Source organism: Lampris incognitus, chromosome 15 (genome assembly GCF_029633865.1).
Source record: "Lampris incognitus isolate fLamInc1 chromosome 15, fLamInc1.hap2, whole genome shotgun sequence".
NCBI lineage: Eukaryota > Metazoa > Chordata > Actinopteri > Lampriformes > Lampridae > Lampris > Lampris incognitus.
Genome location: NC_079225.1, coordinates 30,972,023 through 30,992,519, shown reverse-complemented (window position 1 = coordinate 30,992,519; position 20,497 = coordinate 30,972,023). Strand labels below are relative to the sequence as shown.

General features: G+C 41.7%; 1 protein-coding gene across 1 annotated transcript in view; it reads left to right on the top strand.

The window, feature by feature from the left end:
• Positions 1-20,497, top strand: part of atad2b (ATPase family AAA domain containing 2B) — a 133,107-nt gene that overhangs the window by 97,852 nt on the left and 14,758 nt on the right. The window contains exons 25-26 of the mRNA XM_056295187.1: positions 5,237-5,950; positions 8,459-8,601. Coding sequence (XP_056151162.1) covers positions 5,237-5,950; positions 8,459-8,601 — 857 coding nt within the window. The remainder of the gene's footprint in view (positions 1-5,236; positions 5,951-8,458; positions 8,602-20,497) is intronic.

Here is a 20,497-nt window from a genome sequence, read left to right as displayed (position 1 = left end):
CAAGGGGAGAAACATAGGATGTGTGTAAAGGTATTACTATGTGGGTTGCTCCAATAACTTGGTAAGTATTCAACAAGAATGGTACAGAGAGCGAAATCATTTTTACATTGTATTTTACATAATATTTTCAGTAAGATGTGACAGATAAAGACCCATATGTTGTTTATTTAATCCCCTCCTGTATCTGAACTGTGCCTGCCTTATACACTTTGATTAGTGTAGCCTCTATATTCATTTGCAAGCACATACACATTTTTTTTTTTAATTTTCTCCCCAATTGTTCCTGGCCAATCACCCCGCTCTCCAAGCCGTCCCGGTCGCTGCTCCACCCCCTCTGCCGATCCGGGGAGGGCTGCAGACTACCACGTCTCTTCCGATACATGTGGAGTCGCCAGCTGCTTTTCACCTGACAGTGAGGAGTTTCACCAGGGGGACATAGGGTATGGGAGGATCACACTATTCCCCCCAGTTCTCCCTCCCCCCCAAATAGGCACCCTGACCAACCAGAGGAAGCGCTAATGCAGCGACCAGGACACATAGCCACATCCAGCTTCCCACCTGCAGACATGGCCAATTGTGTCTGTAGGGACGCTTGACCAAGACGGAGGTAACATGGGGATTCAAACAGGCGATCCCAGTATTGGTAGGAACGGAGCAGACCGCTACACTACCCAGATGCCCTGCAAGCACACACACTTTTCTGTTTGCGGCACTAATTGTATATCGTTGCCTGGCACCATTTGTAGTCCAAAACCCTCTGGGTTGTCAGGTGTGCCGTTTTGACTGAAGAAAAGCCTGACTAATTGCCAAGACGGTCACTAAACAGGAGGGTCCTCAAAGCCTATCAGGAAACACCGGCAGACTGATTATCCTCTTGTTCCAGTCTACTGGTCTCTCTTCAGCAGACAAGGTGACTTTTACCTTTTAGAATCTCACCTCTTTGACTCCCAAGTAAGCCAGACTACTGCACTGGCTTTGACACTTTCCACCCACTCAACTGCAAATAACTCCTCCATAACACAAGGATTCATTTCCCATCTTCCTCTACAGCACAGTGTGTAGCATCAGGTTAGATGAAGTGAGTGGGGGCTGGAGGTAATGTGAGAGAAGGCTTTTCACAGAAAGCATATGGGAATGTTATAATTTCTCATCAGGGGTTACCTATGCATGCCCCAATGGCTTATATGGTGTGGATGAAGATGAATCGATGAAGTGCTTTCCTAGTATTGAGACAAAAGCTTTGCCCACAATGCACATTAGTGTATAAAATCTACACTGAATAAGACAACACAGTACTAATAATTAAGTTCTGCGTGAACCAGTCTAGCATATGATATTGATTCTGCATAAGATGCCACAACTGCAGAGTTAAATCATTCCAATGGGCCTTGATAGTTATTTAATGCCTAGCATTGCATGGAGAGTTTAAAATGATCCTATGGGCCCCAACTGCAATGGCGCAAATCTTGGATAACTAAAATTTGATAGGACTTCAAACACATGTTGTGATTTTATGAACCTGCATGTACAGTACCAGTCAAAGGTTTCTATACACCTGACTGAATGTATTTTTTTTCAAAATCTTGAAATCATTGCCTATTTCTAGATTTCTTTCCTAAACAATTTTAACTTTAAAAAATATAAATTTTTAAGTGCCCCCCAACCCAACAAGTTGTTTCATTTAATACTTAAGTGCCTTTCGTGAAAGTACAGAAAAACCCAGCTATGAGTAGGTGTGTCCAAACTTTTGACCGGTAATGTGTGTGTATACACACAAGCATGCACCCATGCACCCCTAGGCCTAACCTTAACCATCGGAACTGCATGCCTAGCCTCAACCCTTTTCCTACTAACCTTATCCTCATACAAGTTCTAACCTTAACCCTAAATCCAAGTCCTAACCATAGAAATAACCTCTTGAAGAATTAACTGCCCAAAATGTCCCCACATAACAAATATTTTCTCACTCTTGTGGTTAAAAACTCAAATTGGTCCTCACAAATGTAGGTGAACGAGCACACACACACACACACACACACACACACACACACACACATTTATCAGCTGAGAAACACTGCAAAAGTAATGCGAATAAAGTTTCTCTCGTTGCTTGAAGAAGAAATGAAAGATACATGGCACATCTCAAGCAGACTAGAATAATGTAAAGCACTTTTCACCATCCTCCCAAAATATGCAATTGGGTGTCTACAATGCTTTCAAACTAGAGTAGCTTGCTTTCTTTGCTTCTTGGAAAAGGAAAGGAGACACATATTTGACTTGAATTTTTTTTGATTACTTCCAGGACAAAGTCTCTTGCCTCTTTTGTTTTATACCTCCTTGCCCCATATTAGCCATTGTGCAGCCTGAGTTCTTTAGAACAGGCATTTCTCCTTGTTCCAAAGATTAGTCTCAGGACCAGGATGATTGTGTCTTTGCCCTTAGGGCCCCTAGTCTTTGAAAAACCATAATACAGGCCGCCTTGATTGGTATCATCTTAACGGCTAAAACCTTAAAATTTTAAACTGGATTTTTTTTTAGATTTTGCTCTTTAGAATTTTTGTCTATTTTATTTGTTCTTTATATTGTGTTATTCTGTTATGACCTCTTTTAAATGTGAAGTAACTCGTGAACCTAGAAAGGATCGCACTCACTCAGTTGTTCCCTCACATATTTATACACTCACGATTAGCTAGTAGTATATCTCGTGTGTGTGTGTGTGTGTGTGTGTGTGTGTGTGTGTGTGGGTGGTGGTGGTGGGGGTTATGCCTACATATTTGGCAGCAAAGTGATGTTGAACCATGTAACATCCAGTTCCACACTTCAGTTTCCCAGCCATGCTATCGAGAGTCGACTCTGCTGAGAAGAGGTTGCCTCGAGTCTCCTTGTGCAGTCCCACATTGCGTATGTGGGCCAATCTACATAAAAGAGACATGGCCCAGGCTAGACTGGATTTGTTCAAACATCTCTGCTCCTCCCATACATGACTGATTCAACATAGCTCTTGTGTATATGTAAATTGTTTCTTTGTGGTGTACAGTTTCTGTAAAAATTTTGGCATTCACTTTCATTTTCTCTATCTCTGCGACTGTAGTCCTGGCTCTCCCATGTAATATCATTTACATGGCTAGCATCTTTTTGGGCAGCCAATAACTACTTTCCTTACAGAAGAGTTGGCAACCTGGGTGCCGAGTGCCAGGAGGAGATGCTTGGTAGTTGTTGCAGTACAACGGGAAGTTTCATGCCAAAAGAAATACTTGCTTACTCTATTTCATATTGTAATAATAAGCACATAAAATGTCAAATGGTGGCTCGCCGGTTCGAATCCCCATGTTACCTCCGGCTTGGTGGGGTGTCCCTACAGATACAATTGGCCGTGTCTGCGGGTGGGAAGCTGGATGTGGGTATGGGTCCTGGTCGCTGCACTAGCGCTGTGCCTCCTCTAGTCGGTCGGGGCGCCTGTTCAGGGGGGAGGGGGGCTGGAACTGGTGGGAATAGCGTGATTCTCCTATGTGCTACATCCCCCTGGTGAAACTCCTCACTGTCAGGTGAAAAGAAGCGGCTGGCGACTCCACTTGTATCGGAGGAGGCATGTGGTGGTCTGCAGCCCTCCCCGGATCGGCAGAGTGGGTGGAGCAGCGACTGGGATGGCTCGGAAGAGTGGGGTACTTGGCTAAGTACAATTGGGGAGAAAAAGAGAGGGGGAGGGGGAGTCAAATGGGATGTCTGTTATCAACAATATTTCATTTTTAAAGTAATTTTAAAGTTACTACCCGTGGTTTCTTATTCCTAGTATTTTTAGGTATTTGGGGAAAAAAGGAAAATGTGAGATGAATAATTTAATTTTCTTTTTTTTATTATTTTTTTTATCTAGCAGTTCACAGAATTATCATGCAGTGTCAAATACTACCAAATGTGACCCAGTGAATGATCTTGAGCTTTAAAAGCCTTTTGATTCCAAGACCAAAGGGTTTCCTTGTTGAGTTAGGGCAAACTCACTGACAGATCATATTAATTCCACTTATTGTCAGTTTCAAACATCTGTGTTACCAGGAAGCTGACATTTGGTGATCTCTCTATGCACCTGGCTGTGTGTCTTGCACACTTCTTTGCTGGCTGGGTCTAACCCTATGTCTATGGCATGGGAAACTCAGTGAATGGCATCAACCCTGCTGAGGTTTTACCATGTTGAACGTTATTGCCAGCTTGCTGTGATGCTTTTATTGCACTTTCTCAGTGCATCAGGGTTTGTGCTCCATCCTCAAAGCCCACCCTCTCCCAAATCACCATCTGTTATCAGTTTTACCCATGCTTCATACAGCAGCGGTGGCTTGGCTACCACCTCAGCCTTGTCTGCCTCCCTTCTTACCCCCCCCCCTTCCCTTCCTCTTCATCTAACCATCACCCTTGGTGCCCTTGCTCTTAAAATAGAAGCAAAGGGCAAGTGTGAAATGCAATCATCTAACCTGCCATGGAACAAGCCAAGCTTTAGTACTGGGTGGGGTGGGAGGGGTAAGGAGTTCACTATTGGATTCCTTCTTACTGGAGGCAGTTAGAAAGCCCCCCCACACACACACACTCTGCCAGTTTGCCTCAACACCACCTGCTCCTCAAGGAGGAAATCCATTTTGGCTGTGATTTATGACTCACATCTGGAGATGCCTTTGATTGTTTCAAATTAAAGGTTTGAGTATTTTTTTTTTTAAATTAGCCCTCTATCTGCCTCCTTCCACTTAGAAATCATCCACATGCACACACACACACAAAAACACAGCAACAAAACATGTCTTAGAGACCATAGACCTACCATAGAAATGTATTGTGTAAGGCAAAACAAACATGCACTACGTAGAAAAGAATGAACAATCACAGTGAACTGGACATCTTACCCCCCTGTATGTGTGTGGGTGGGTGGAAGATGAGGGTTATTTTGTAGCTCAATTGGTAGTTGTTAAATTTCCTCTGTCAAGTATATCCAGTTAATTTGCTGTTAGTTAAAGACTGTGGAGACAGAAAATGGTCTGTTCTGAAAGGTAGCTTGTAAGATGCTTTTAAATCTTAACGGTTTTTTTCATAATGCTGCTGATTTATTATTGGTAGTAAGTTACAAAGTGTTTTTGGAAAAGGAAATTAACTGCTGGAACAGTCAGTAGTTATTGTAATTTTGTCTTTTTGGTGTTTTGTATTCGTATGAATTGATCAGATTTCCCTTTCTTTCTCTCCCTTTATCTTGTTCTAGATCACTTAAAGCGCAAGGTTCGTCGGCGGCCGTCTTGGGGGCGGGGCATCATCCGTAAGAAGAAAAGCTACAAGAAAGGAACAGAAGAGGAGGAGGAGGAGCCTGAGGTGGAGACAGCAGGGCCTAGTGACTCTTGTCTTACGCAGGACGAGGAGTCATCTTGTGACACCAATGGACCCCAGCCCAATGGTCACCATGCACATCCCCATGCTCCCTCTACAGAGGAGGAAAGCTCCAATGAGCCCCCTGTTGTGGGCATTGTGGATACTACAGATACCAGGAAAGAACCAGAAAAGGCCACACTGGAAGAGGATGAGCCCAGAATGGGAGAGGAGGAAAATGAGGACAAGGAGAAGCCTGCTGAGTTGCAGTCGACTGGGGGCAATTCCCAGTCCAAGGCAGAAGAGAATACCCAGCCAGAGCAGAAAACCGCTCAGTCTTCAGTTGCTGAATCCCAACCTAAAGGCATGGTAGCACTGGCAGCCTCAGGGATGGAGTATATTAATGGTGATGAGACTATGGACAGCCTTGATTCCCATAGCCAAATGAAGAGCTGTGAGGTCAGAGAAAGGACTCCACAGAGCACGGCTGAGGGCTCAGCCAAGCCACAGCTCGAAGAGCACAGCAACAAAGAGGACAGAGCAACCGAAGACTGTCCCTCTCAGGATGGGAGGACAGAAGTCGAGATGGATGAGGAAGATCAAGACAAAGAAGGTATTATATTAGATTTATAGATCTGTAATTCACACTATAAGCAATAATGGGACATCAGAATGTGCCACGCTTTTTAAATTATGTGTTTAGTTACGCACATCGGATTCATAGCTTTACAATTAATTGATATCCATTTGATAGAAAACCACTGACAGTCACTCTTTTATATGCATAGACTGCTTGAGAAATGAGCTGCTAAATTATTAACATGCATTATTTAGGAAAAGCCACAAGTTGCTGTTTATGGCTATGTATAATCCATTTACATGTGCAAAAAGGGACATAGTACATTGCCGTTTATAGTTAACTATCCTTAAACATTGATCACATTTTCAGACATGGTTCATTCTAGGTTAGAAAATGTGCAGGCGAGCAGTGTCCGGGTGGTGGTCTATTCTGTTGCCTACCAACACAGGGACCGCTGGTTCGAATCCCCATGTTACCCCAGCTTGGTCGGGTTTCCTTACAGACACAGTTGGCCGTGTCTGCTGGTGGGAAGCCAGATCTGGGTGTGTCCTGGTTGCTGCACTAGTGCCTCCTCTGGTTGGTCGGGCACCTGTTCAAGGGAGAGGGGGAACTGAGGGAAATGGCGGGGTACTCCCACGCGCTATGTCTCCTTTTTGAAACTCCTCACTGTCAGGTGAAAAGAAGCGGCTGGTGGCTCCACATGTATCAGAGGAAGCATGTGGTAGTCTGCAGCCCTCCCCACATCGGCAGAGGGGGTGGAGCAGCAACCGGGACAGCTCGGAAGAGTGGTGTTATTGGCCAAGTACAATTAGGGAGAAAGAGGGGGGAAAAATCCCCCCCCAAAAAAAGAAAATGTGTAGGCGTAGAAATGCTAGACAAAAGCACTGAATGATACTAAGAGATTTTTACCTTCATGCCCAAATCTGCTTGTTTAATGACAGATTTGTGTGAGAAAACATGTATTTGTGGCGGTCCTTCCTTGTTTATAATCACATGATTAGTCTGAGTTCTTTTTGTTTTCACAATTTTTTTTTTTAATGATTTACCATTTGCCAAGTATGTAAAAGTAAACACTGATTTGGTGTTGTATTTGTGATGAGTCTTGTAACTGGACTAGTTCAGTGTCGGAGTTCTTACATTGCATAGTAATGTGTGTGTTGTTTATATGTAGTAGTGTCAAGCTAGTTGTGGGCATCGGCTTGCAGGTGGACTTAGTGTCACTTTTAAACTTGTGGGCTGTCAAACAAATATTTTCCTCGTATTAAGTGATGGGAAAAGCTAGCCTTTGGTTACAATAACTTTTTAAAAAGTTGGCACTTAGAAGTTTGAGCTGTCTCAGAAGTCAGTAGGAAATCTGTCAGGGAGAATGATGAGAAAGGCGATCCTTTGGGGATCTACTTGGGGACCTTGTGTGTATGTTGTGACATCTCCCTTGCTTATCACTTATGCCATAGAAATGCAGTGCAAGCAGGATTTAACAAAATCAGTCACACTTACAATTCAGACAACATCCCAAATTCACCGTATGAAAATGACACTCATAATAAAAAAGAGCAGTAATCCCTAACAGATACTTCTTGTGCCTGTGCTCAGCCCACTCCGTAATGATGAATGACTTGTTGATTGTCATCCAGTGCTTTTGATATACACTCGGTTTGGCTTTTAAAGTTGAGAGGGGGACATGAATAATGCAACACAAAGCATACCAAATATAAAATGGCATCCCCAGCTTAACAGACGGTATATTTCAATAGCGACCCTCCAGGGGCTTGGAAGTTATGTGTACCTTTGTAGTGTACCCAAACCCTCTGAGATGTCCTTTTTTTTTCTGTTAGATTCACAGCGTAGGTTGACTTCCTCCATCTCTGACTCTGCTATATAGATTTTTTTTTTTGTTTTGCTTTGCATTAAACAATTTTCCTTTGATTTAGTGGTAGTGTAGTGCGCAAGGCTGGGCAACAAGTTTTGTGTCTGATTAAGGGTCTGTGGTCTGGCTAGAGTTAACCAGAGGCCAGCTGGAAGCTTGGGATAATGTTTCTGCTAGAGTAGGTGGCAGTTATCAGAGGATGGTGCAACCAGGCAAAAGGAAGAAAAGAACATCAGGCAGCTGAAGAAATGGGCATTTAGGTTACTCCATCCCTCGACTCTTTACAAATTGTAATGAGTGGTCTTTTGTTTCCATCAATTTTTTTTTTATCAGTATGAAAAAATGAAAATGTGCAGGAAAGAAACCATTAATGAATATTTTCCTCTCAGTAGGTTCAAGAATTCTCAAATAGAGCTTTTGTCTCATACCGTGTTGCATTCATCTTGGAGCCATGGTAGGTGGGACTCATTTTCTGGTCTATGCGTCTGAGTGCTTCAAGAGAAGTTGAAAATGAGTCCTATAATTTAGTTAGCTCATTTAGACTATATACCATTATTTTCATTTTCTGAGCAGTCTGCTTTAGCTTTCTTTTTTGTTTCCATTCATCTTTCTTCTTGTTTTCTTTCCATCCTTGCTTATACCACCTATTCTATAATTTATCTGTCTATTCATAGGTGGTTCCAAAGTGAAAATTTGCCAAAGGAGCCAATTAAAGCAGTTACAGGGATTGGCTCAGAAGACTGAGGAGGAGCCACAACAAAGCCCTCCCCCTCCCCCACCCCCTCCCCCACTAGTGGTTGACCACCAGCGACTTTCGGTAAAGTATCTTCTACCCGTCGTGTATTTAGTTTATTCTTTATAATTATCAGAGGTATGCTCATTTGTGCAGTTTAAATGTGCGATGTGTAATTTTACTTTAATCCTGACCTGTATCATTTAGTGATGGGAATAAGAACAACAAACCAAAGTGGGCCGATATATTCAACAGAAAGGCAAGAGACACACAGCAGCTGTGTCCCAAAGCACATACCATTCTACCTATACAAAGAAAACTCGGGGCTTAAAATTCTCCGGCACTATACCAAATTTCTGACATATGGCCGTTTTACTCTGCACGCACACCGAAAAAGTAATAAATGGAAAAAGTGGCTGGCAGTGTTTGGTGTGAGTGCAGGAGTGGTCATGCAACACAACATTTCACAGCGTCCAGCCATATGTGAGTAGGGTAGTTTCTTATCCACCCAGGAGTGACTACCTTCTGTGAGTCGCCATGTAGCATACTACACTCTCAGGTGCACTAGACAAAAAAAGAAAGAAGCCTGCTGAACGTTCAAGTTTATTAAAGCAAGCTAATGATAAAAAAGAAGAAAACAACTGATGGAGATGGGTATGTTTCGGGGAAATAGATTGAGACGGGAGCTCACTTGGTACTTTGTGTCACAATCTCAGAGGACCTGGTGCTTGTTTTTGTACCTTGTCTCAAAGGAATTATTGTATGGGAGTAGCAGCAAGAAAGTGCTGTTTTGCAATGAAATTGATCCCAAGCACAGGATATACTGTGGATATAAAAAGTCTACACACCCCTGTTAAAATGTCAGGTTTTTGTGATGTAAAAAAATGAAACCAAGATAAATCGTGTCAGAACTTTTTACACATATAACATGAAATTGCAGCCCATAAAATTCAAGTGAAAAACAAATGTTTTACAGGAAAAAAAAAACTTACAATGATCTGGTTGCATGAGCGTGCACACCCCTAAACTAATACTTTATTGAAGCACCTTTTGATTTTATTACAGCACTCAGCCTTTTTGGGTAAAGAGTCTGTCAGCTTGACACATCTTAACTTGGCAATATTTTCCCACTGTTCATAGCAAAAACATTCTAGATCCATTGAATTGCGAGGGCATCTCTTGTGTTCAGCCCTCTTCAGGTCACCCCACAGATTTTCAATTGGATTCAGGTCCGGGCTCTGGCTGGACCATTCCACAATGTTGATCTTTTAGTGAAGCCATTCCTTTGTTGATATGGATGTATGCTTTGGGTCATTGCATACGGAAAGGTGAAATTCCTTTTCATCTTTGGCTTTCTAGTTGACGTCTGAAGGTTTTGTACCAAAATAACTAGTATTTGAGCTATTAACGATTCCCTCCAGCTTGACTAAAGCCCCACTTTCAGCTGAAGAAAAGCAGCACCAAAGCGTGATGCTGCCTCCACTATGCTTCACCATGGGTTCTTTTGGTGATGTGCTGTTTGTTTTGTGTCAAACATACCTTTTGAAATTGTGGCCAAAATGTTCAACCTTGGTCTTATCAGACCATAACATGGTTTTAGGAGACTGGAATGTATCTTTTTTCAAAGTTTTGCCAGGCTTGGATGTTTTTTTATCATGTGAAAAAGCCTCTGTCTTGCCACCCTACCCTATAGCCACAACATGTGAAGAATATGTGAGATTGTTGTCACATGTAGGGAGCAACCAGTACTTGCCAGACATTCCTACAGCTTCTTTAATTTTGCCGTCGGCCTCTTGATGGCTTCCCTGACCAGCTTTCTCCTTGTCTTCTCATCCATTTTGGAGGGATGTCCTATTCTTGGTAATGTCACTGTTGTACAATATCTTCTGCACTTGTTGGTGATTGTCTTCACTAATGCCTTAGAAAATCTTTTTACCCCTTTACTGATCAATATGTTCATGCTTATGCTTTGTAAGCTCTTAATGGACTGTGGCTTTTGCAGTTGGATGCAACCAAGACCAGTGTTACATCCCTCGGTCTGGTGAGGGTGCAACAATTAGTGCACTGGGTAACAGTGAGGCGAGGGTGCAACACAGTGAGACATAAACTTATAAATATAATAAAATAAATATTTATTGACACCATGACAGGACAAAGGAACCGAATGGTTGCCAAAACAACAAAGTACTAACAAAAGTACCCCCCCCCCCCTTTGACAGTGCTCAAAAGCACCAAGCCTAAAGACAGAGGGGGCAACCGCTCCTAACCTAGTGTGTCTAACAGAGGTAAGCTACGTGATGGGGTGTTTGACCATGGACATCTTATTTTGATCCCCTTGCCCAAAAGAACTAAACAAACTAAAGGCTAAACATAACTCAACATAGTCAAGATTGAAACAATGCAAACTTAACCGAAAATGGGCCAGGCATTACAAACACAAAGCAGCTACACCACACTAACTAAAATCACACACAAACTAACTAGCTGGCCCAGGGAACTGAAGACATGTGGGGTTTTAAATATACTGCACAGCTGATGGAAGTTGGTTGATTTGTTGACCGTTTGATTAGGTGATGAGGAGCACCTGGCGGATACCTGAGTGTAGAGTCAGAGTGAGGGTTAGATACAGAAGGCAACACAAAACAACTATACAGACACGGACACACCCATGGCCATAACAACCAGGAAAATCCTGCAGGAACAGCTGAGTTTTATTTGGGTTAATCACAGGTGTAGACCGACTACTATTTAAAGCAGCAGTAGACAACTGTTTTGCTTTAATTTATCATTATGAAGTAAATGTTGATTGCACAGTGTAATGGTTATAGAATAATGACATCGGTGTTCAGATTGGTTCCCTATAAGCCTCATTTCACTATGAAATTCTGTCTGCCACCAGGTACGATCTTGCGGGAAAAAGAAGGCCCGATTTAGGAAGTGTGTCAACCATTGTGCAACCAAAATAGGAAGTGGATGGCACTTTGGTTTTTCCCGGTATCTGTCGGTAGCTATCCCCAGTAGTAGAAATGGCAGGCAATGGAACAACTGAAGTGACAGTGGAAACTCAACCCGGCGAGAGTGAAAGAACCCCGTTGACGGAGGAGGCAAAGAAGGGAGAGTAATAGAAAGAGTTAAAGAGAGTTAAAACAAAAAAGAACTTCGGACAAGCATTCACTTGATGGAGCCAGCTCTTGTGTTGTATCAAACTCGTTTCTCTTTTGAGATCCGTTTTCTCCCAGCCAGACGAAAGCATTTGCATGGAAACAGGTTAGCTGTCAGTTACGATTAGGTTAAGGTAAGCGTTAGGTTAAGCTTAGGGTTAGGTTGAAATAAGGTTAAGGTTTGAGTTAGGTTAAGGTTAATCAAGCATCCTGATGTATCAAACTCTGGCTGGGGGGAAACAGATCTTGACAGGGAAACAGAGTTCGATACAACACCCGGACTTGAGAGGGTTCCAAACGGACATTCAGTTGGCATTCTTTCTACTGGATCAATAAGTAACACAATCTACCTACTTATTCATACTAACGAAGCTCTTACTCTGCCTTTGTCATAGCACTGAGATCAGAGTTTCTAGTTCAAATTTGGATGCTTAGTTCTTGCTTTGGACAGTAACTGGGCCACTAATAAACGGAAAGTGATCAGATTTTTTTTGCGACAACCGTGCAAACAATAAAAACACTTGGAAGGGGTGGGGGGGTGTTTAAAAGTTGCCTACAGCCTCTTTAACATGAGTTTGAATGTGATTGGTTAATTCTGAACACATCCACATCCCCAATTATAAAAGGTGTGCACACTTATGCAACCAGGTTATTATAAATTTTGTATTCTTTTATTTTTTCTCCCTAAAATGTTTATTGTTTTTCACTAAATTTCTATAGGTTGTAATTTCACACAATGAGTGGAAAAAGGTCTGACTTGATGTAAATCATGGTTTAATTTTTTTACATCACAAAAACCTGCCAGTTTAACAAGAGTGTATAGACTTTTTATATCCACTATATGTGAACCTCTATATTTATTTCAGTGGGGTCCCCCATCTACATTAGTGTAATGTCGATTTAGTATGTGCGAGAAGTGCCAAGATGTAATAATAATAATACATCAGACTTTTATAGCACTTGCACTTGTACACCACATTGCCAAGAATTTTCCTCATATGCCAGTCAGTGTGAGTTGATACACATAGATGCCTTGTAATGAATTGCACCTGGGTAACACCTTTTCATTATAGCTCCGCATGGCAGACAGTCACTGTTCGATCATTTTGGGCTGATAGGTTAGTGTCACAGATGACTGATGCAATTTATAAATGTGTGTTTAATTTGTGGTGCCTGCAAAACACTTTATCCTAGTACAAGGACATAGCACAAGAATCACTCTGTGCAAACAACATCCTTTCATCCCATCAATTCATACACACACACACACACACACACACACACACACCAACAATAATTCCATCAAAATATGGGGCCAACTTTAAGCAATTTTAATGTCAAACAACATGAATCAGTGTGTATCTATTAGAAGTGAATAACTAATCTTCCTGTGAGTGCAGTGCAACAAGATTACAAGCGAGAATTTTCCAAAATATTATGTGACAACTAAGGCTTGCCCCCAATATATTATTAGTTTGGCAGATTGGCAGTCAAACATAATTTCAGTATTCAGAGGCTGTTTTTGTTTCATTACCTGCACAGCCCCGTCAGGGGTTTTTATGTACGGCATCTTGACTAAGTGTTCTCTTAGCATCATCTATTACCCTCGTCCTCCTTATAGACTTATAGAATAAAAACAAGCCCACTTTAAGCACGCACACACGCGCGCGCGCACACACACACACACACACACACACACACAAACCTGTATTAAGGAACCAATATGTCTGTTAAAATGCAGTGTCAATATTTGAAAAAGTTGTTTCAATGTTAAAAACTTTCAAATTTTTTAAAAATCCTTTGCAAGCTGTTTTTTCAACATTTCAGTGTTTTAAAAAACTATTTCAATGTTGCTTTCAATGTTTTAAAGCCTAGTGTCTTCCACTTTCATAGTCCTCCCCTAGTTTTCACATCATAATTGCACACAAGGAGAAGGAGCGCAGACACACACGCACGCATGCACGCACGCACACAGTTAGTTAGTGCTCCTATTTTTTTTTCCATTTAGGAGCACATGTATTCCTTGGAAAAAAAGGTTTATTGGCTAGTCAGTTAAGAGTGAATATTTTGATATTTACAATTTCATTTAGCAGACGCTTTTATCCAAAGCAACATACATCTGAGAGTTAATAGAATTATTAATTAATAATTAAATGATTAATTAACAATTATTAAAACAATACAATTAATGATATGATGTCCAGAGGCAGCGTAAATTTAACTTGTGATGTCAAAACATGGCATGAGATTCTGGGACACTAATACTGATTATGTGGTAGAATTACCCAATGTGGTAGAGGGTATGAATTATATTATAACTGATTTTTTTATAACTGAAGTTTAAAAAAAGAAGGTATTTAGGACAGTGACATCACCAGTTTTAACACTACATTATATCCAAACTCCAAATCTGTAAATCAAGCACTCAGTAATTATCATGGTCCATCAATACACAATACACCACCACAGTTTAAGAAAGGCAGGAAAAGGCAAATGACTAAAAAAAAAAGAAAAAAAAATCATCAATTGAGTTGATTTACGCAGTGTGCACAAGTGAAAGGCTGCTGTGTTAAGACATTTGATATTTTTTTTCTAAAAGCTGAAATTGATTTCATCTATCATGCATGGATCAGTCATTTAGTCTATTATTGTATGTTAAATGCCATTGAAACAATTTTAACCACTCAGAGAAATCCCCTGAACCACTTTCCTCTGTCATCACATGTGCTGCACAGCACATGAAAGCAAGACAGTGATTAGGACTTGAAAACTAGATCAGAGAATAAGCCTAATACCTGATGGAGAAGAGGAATTGTTTTTATTTTCCCTGTTTATATTTCTCAACAATATGAACAGCTGCCAAAATGCAATAATTTCATCAGTAAATCTGTCAATGTTGAGTGGATTTATAGGCTGATTGGTAACAACAGAAACCACCTGTGGCAAATTGTCACATTTTTACTGACTAATTAAACAGCGATTAAGGAAAATGGGACCTAATCTAAAGTGTTACCAATATGGTTTTGTTTTGCCCTGTTTACATGCAATGGGGTCCATGTTTAACTGTTTACGACATGGGAAAAAATGCCTTTAGAAAGGCTTATTCATTAGTCTCTTTAAAAGAAATGTCTATTGTTGATTTCCACAGTAATTGATTGTTTGGTTTCCCTTCCCCCCTTATTCTATACATGTCACTGTAATAGACATAACTATAAGAGAACAGCCGGGTAAAACAGTCTGTTTATTTCCCTAAGTTGAATAGTGTCACTGTTTGCAGTAATAGTCTGTAGTGGCCAGTGGCTCTGCCCTGCTTAGACATGCTCCCTTTGAAGGCTAACCATTCATGTTATCTTCACTGAGCCAGTAGAGGAAGCAAGAGCCATTTTTCAGTCTTTTCCCTGCTGGCATAACAACTGACGATGTTCCCTTCTTAATCCCAGCCTCATGGCTCTCATCTCTAAGGTTTCCCAGCTCTTAACATGAATCCATTCCTCTATCCTCCAACTGTTCCATCTTGTCCCAAGTCTAGGGCAAGCTATATAGTTTTAGCAAATGCGGTTTGTTGACTGTGAGAAAGTCAGCCATTATTTATATAGGGCCAAGCAGACAGCGGTACAAGGTTGGATGAAGGAGGTTAGGGTATGGGGGATGGAAGACTTTGGTCATGGTCGATTGGCCTTAAGCTTTTTCCAAATCTATAGGCCTGCTTTGGAGCTGATTTTGTCACACTGCTGTTTTCTGATGGATATATTGAACTTTCCAAGCTTATCTCCGACCTCTATTCCCCCAGTGGTTATACCAATACCCCTTTACAATTTCATCTCTGTACTATTGCCATTCTATATCCTTACCATCCAAGCGGGGAGGGAGCCAATTAAAGTCTATTTCCAACCTCTTAATCAACAGGTGTTCTTGCAACATCTTAAGGACACAAGGCCATGACTCAAACATGAGCTTCTGTCCGCCCCACTAGATTCACCAACTTGTACCGGAATTGATTGACGTGTTCAAGGAAAAATAATAAAGTCAAGCAATGCTTTGCACAGTCAAGTTACTGTCCCACCTTATACCGCTGGTGTAAATTGGAGTGCTGGCTGGATGCGCTCCCTTGGCAGCACCACTCCACTGATCAGAGGGTGGGGTGGGGGTGGGGGGGCTTGGTTTAAGGATGCTCTGTGTAGTGTAATTGGTGTAAAAGAAGTACTCCTCTGACATGCCCACTTCTTTCCTCCAAGCTCTAAAGTGACATCCTGCTATCAAGCCATTATGTGGCAGTTTTTTCCCCCATCCCAGGGGGATGATAGGGATGGCGGGTTACGCATCGTGTCGTTCCCAGGCCGACTGCGTCCCTCAAATTGATTGACAGACCTTGTTGTCGGCCTGATCTCAGGCGGCTCTACCAGCATGCCAGAGAGCCTTAGCACTCCAACTGGGTGGCCTTGTGAACCACCACACACTGCTCTAATCTTAAGGCTTATTTGATATCAGGGGAAAGAGAGGAGATATCTTAAAGAAACAGATCGTAAAAAGAGCGGACTGTGAATAATTGCTTTTTCATCCCCAGCTTACGGAACAAATTGAATTTCCGGTGAGCAGGATGAGAGTTGCAGTTTAAGCAGATATTTGCTGGCTGGTTTGAGTCTGGCACGCTGCCTGATGTATTTCAGGACCTTGTGAGTGATGTGTTGTTCTTACTCTCGTCTCTTGGCCACTTTCATTGTTTTTGGAGAGCTTGCCATTTCTGACTTTTAACTTGATGGAAAAAGCTCCAAAATCCCTTTGGAGCTCATCACCGTCAGATTGTTGTTTGTTTATAGAGGTTGATGTTGGGAATTTGCTCACAAAAGCATTTAAGATAGAAATGGTGTTTTCGGTATTCACATCCCCTCTTTCACAACAGATGTATTTGCCCTGATGCACTTTGTTAAATCAAGTTCTGTTATCGCCAGGCTTACACAAATGATGTGCGATGCTGTCTGGGGCAAAATAAATGCCTTGGCATGAATGAATAGGTTTCAGTTCTCGTTTCTTTCACTGCTCCTAGACCTCTCTGATTCCGTGACTCTCATCAATAATCAGACACTTAGCCACAGATGGAGTGGAAGAAGCAGTGCTGAAGATTGGAGGCAAGACTTCGGTAACAAGGAATCCAATCTGGTCCAATCTTTTTTTTTCTCCCATCTCACCAAGAACACACAGATTACCATCTGCTATGCAGTTTACTTTTGAGATTTCTTTACACAACTGCCAACAGCTAGTGTTCCTTCAACTGATGGCACAGTGAAGAGTCCTTTTGCTTGATGCTCTGCTATTACAGCGTGTCAAGATTTCCTATTTTAGAGATGCCTGTCAACAGAAATGGCCCCATTTCAGTTTGTCATCTCCTCTCATTTTAGCACTAATAACAGCAGGGGCGCCTGCGGCAAAGTAGCCATTCCACATGTCTTCATTCAGCAAGAGAACAACTTAATGGCATTGCTAGACCAGCGTTTGATTGTCAATAAAATAGATGACTTTTGAAGTGCTTCTTTTATTTTCATTTATTCCCAGTTATGGCTTGACAGGGCGACCATTTGCATGTAATTGCAGTCATTCTTGGCCTGATAGGCATAGGGCCTGCAACATCAACAGATCACACTACCATAGCATATCAGCCACTCTTCATTTTCTCTTCCCCATCGACTCTCACACACACATACTGCATGTGATATACTTCCCCCATCGTAATTCTGCTCAACATATCCATTACTAACCTTTAAGCAGTCAGGTTTAAGCAGTCAGGCTGGCTTTCCTGCCAATTAGAATTTGGGTGGCAGGACTCTTTCACCCTGTTTACACTTGGTTTTAAAATGCGTTTTGGGCGATCGGATCACAAGTGGACAGCGAGACACCTCGCCGTTTACACCTGTGTCTATCATACATCTCTAAATGCATGCTGCTGACCGCTTGTAATCAGATTCCGTTACTCCGAAGAAGAAGGAGATTTCATTACTGTCTACGTCACTTCCGCTACAAGGTCAAAGGGCCTCAGTCAAGCGCCAGATTTGCCGACTAGCTGTGAAAACAATGGCTAATACTTGAAGATGTTTCAAGTGCTAATATACATGTGTGAACTATTCTAACTGTTGAGATTGACAGGACTGATTCTTCTGCCCAAATGGAGATTAGGCATCTTGTTTCACTTGTACTCCAACCACATACACTCTCCTCTCTCTCCATTTTTTTCAAAAGTTGGCGGGCTGTTACCAAAACAACCACCACATACTGCATTGATGACATAGTTTCCTGTTACGTCCTTGTTGGGGATGCTTCAGGACGCATTAGCGTTTACACTACAAAAGATATGTGATCAAATGCGTTCCAGACCACCTCGGCAAGTGGTTTGAGTAACCGGTTCACAAAATGTTTTGGTGGTCATTTACACTTGTATTTAGCGCTGTCCACTTGTGATCCAATCGCAAAAAGAAAAAAAACAGACATTTTAAAACCAAATGTAAACGGGGTGTTTGTCCCCTCTTTGGTCTAGAAACGTACATCAAAAAGGAGGGAAGAGGGGCGCCTCACTGTCTCACCTGGTGTGCAGCCTGGGTTTGAATCTGGCTTGGGCCTATTGCAGCATGTCATCCCCTCTCTCTCCCTGCCTGTCTCTCCACTGTCACTATCAAATAAGGCAAAAAATGCAAAACACTACTTTTTAAAAAGGTGAGGAGGAGAAAGAATGTATTTGAGTGCAATTATTTTTCCTATTTGTTTGGTTGTTTTTGTGTGCTGTGAAAATCCGAGGTGCCCAGTAGGCCAAATCTCCCAGGGGAAATAACTGATTGCAATCATTTTAGGAGTCCGCCATTTTAGTATTGTGTACTCCAGACAAGTCACTCTCATTTTCTCTCATGATATACAGCAAGCCCAGCAGTTTGTAGGGCTCAGAGACTGAAGTGCACAGAAAGCCTCTTCTCCTCTAATGCCTTTAGGGAAATCGGAATTTCACTTTCTTTCATGTTTACATAGTTTTTTAACCTAAAAGATGGAACATGGCCTGTCTTTTGTCAACATGATGGGGGGAAAAAAATCGGTCGAATGCGAGAAAAAGCACTAAACGGCATTTGGCCTGTAAAGCAAAAAACAAAACATGCAATAGCAATTGGAGCAAGCTTGCTGAAGTACTGTTTTTCCATTAATCATTTTCACGGGCCTTTTTTCTGAGCAAGTGATTGTGCACGTCATAGTGCCCAAAAACATCCCTCTCCTGCCCTTTGATGAATTGCATTTGATGTTTGTTACCAAGGAAACCCTAAACCGCATGTAAGTTATTGGTGAATACAAACCAAGGCTAGCCTATATTGCACACATCATTTATGTGCCAGAAATACTTCAGCTTGCTGCAGCGTTGCAATCAGCAAGTGGCTATAGGTAGATCCAACGGGATAAAGATGATCGACCTACCTTAGATCACCAAGCAGTCATTTTCCAAATGTATGTATTTTAAAATGCAATGTTGTCTATTCTTAATAACTATTTTCCCTGTTTAGTATAATAGAGATAGGGAGGGCATGTGTTGACATGCACTATGCCTGGTCTCCAAATGCCAAAGGTGTCATCTGTCCTCACCCTCACACTAGGCCAACATCTACCACCTGTTTATCACTTGCCAAACTCATTAAAACACACACACATACACAGAATACTTGTGAATTCACGGCTATCACATGGCGGCTAGGGGTCGTACAGCCTGACTTGTTTTGGAGGTGAAATCATCCATTGGGTATTTAATGAGTCCCCCCCCCACAACCAACTCTGCTCAGGTTAGACCAACCTAGCTAAGGGATTACCACATTATTTTAATTTCCGGTGATACTGAGCTAAAATCAAATTCCGTTGTGATGAGTCTCCCTAGTCACACTTTTCATGATTGGCCCTGGCTGCTGTGGTCTGTCACCCTTTTGACTCTTTATCTACATCCTGTGACCCAGCTCTGTATGCAAGTCCTTCATAATCCTTGTGATTTGTCATTGTCCTCTGGGTACATTTGTCCCATTCCTTGTGAGATGAGAACTTGTGTTGAAATTTCAACTGCAAATCATATCGCATATCTTATTACCTGTACCCCCCCCCTTATGTACACCATCCACCAAAGGTTTTCAAGCAAAGCAGGGGATTATTCATAATTTATCCATATTGGAGCAGTAGCGAGAGTGATTAAAATTAAAACTAAAGAGATGGTGTTGAATTGCTTTCTTCGAGACAGATAGTGAAGGCTTAATAGCGTCCCTCGTGACAGACGGTGACTGCTGGGCCTCAAATCTGTGTTTTTCCTTCTCCCTCTGCCTGGTAGTCTTCTTCCTCAGCAAAAGGAGGATTTTTTTTTAAACATACACATACTCACAGAGCTAGTGCAACTTTATTGTGTAGAATGTTCAAAGAGCAAGCGCTCTAGCGCTGCATAACAACTTTTATTTTCTCAACAGATTTGTTTACATGGGTCTCGCTTCACAGGTTTTAATAGGCTCTGCATACAAATGATACATGCAAATGTCTTGCCTGGGTGCATGCACCACAGCAATAAGTATTCAAATTACATTTGTGCAAAATTAAAACGTGCACCAAATTATTCTGATCCCCAAATGGTATTTCCAATTATGTGTTTCATTTTAAGGCAAGTTCAACATTTGAAACATCATCTTTCTTGGAGCATTAGATGACAGTGAAGTGGTACCTTTTTGTCAGTTTAACTTAGATGGCTGGATTCCCAATAAGCAACCAAAGCAGATTTGGGAAAGTGTTGGGCACCAACACCAACGTTTATACATCAACGAAAATAT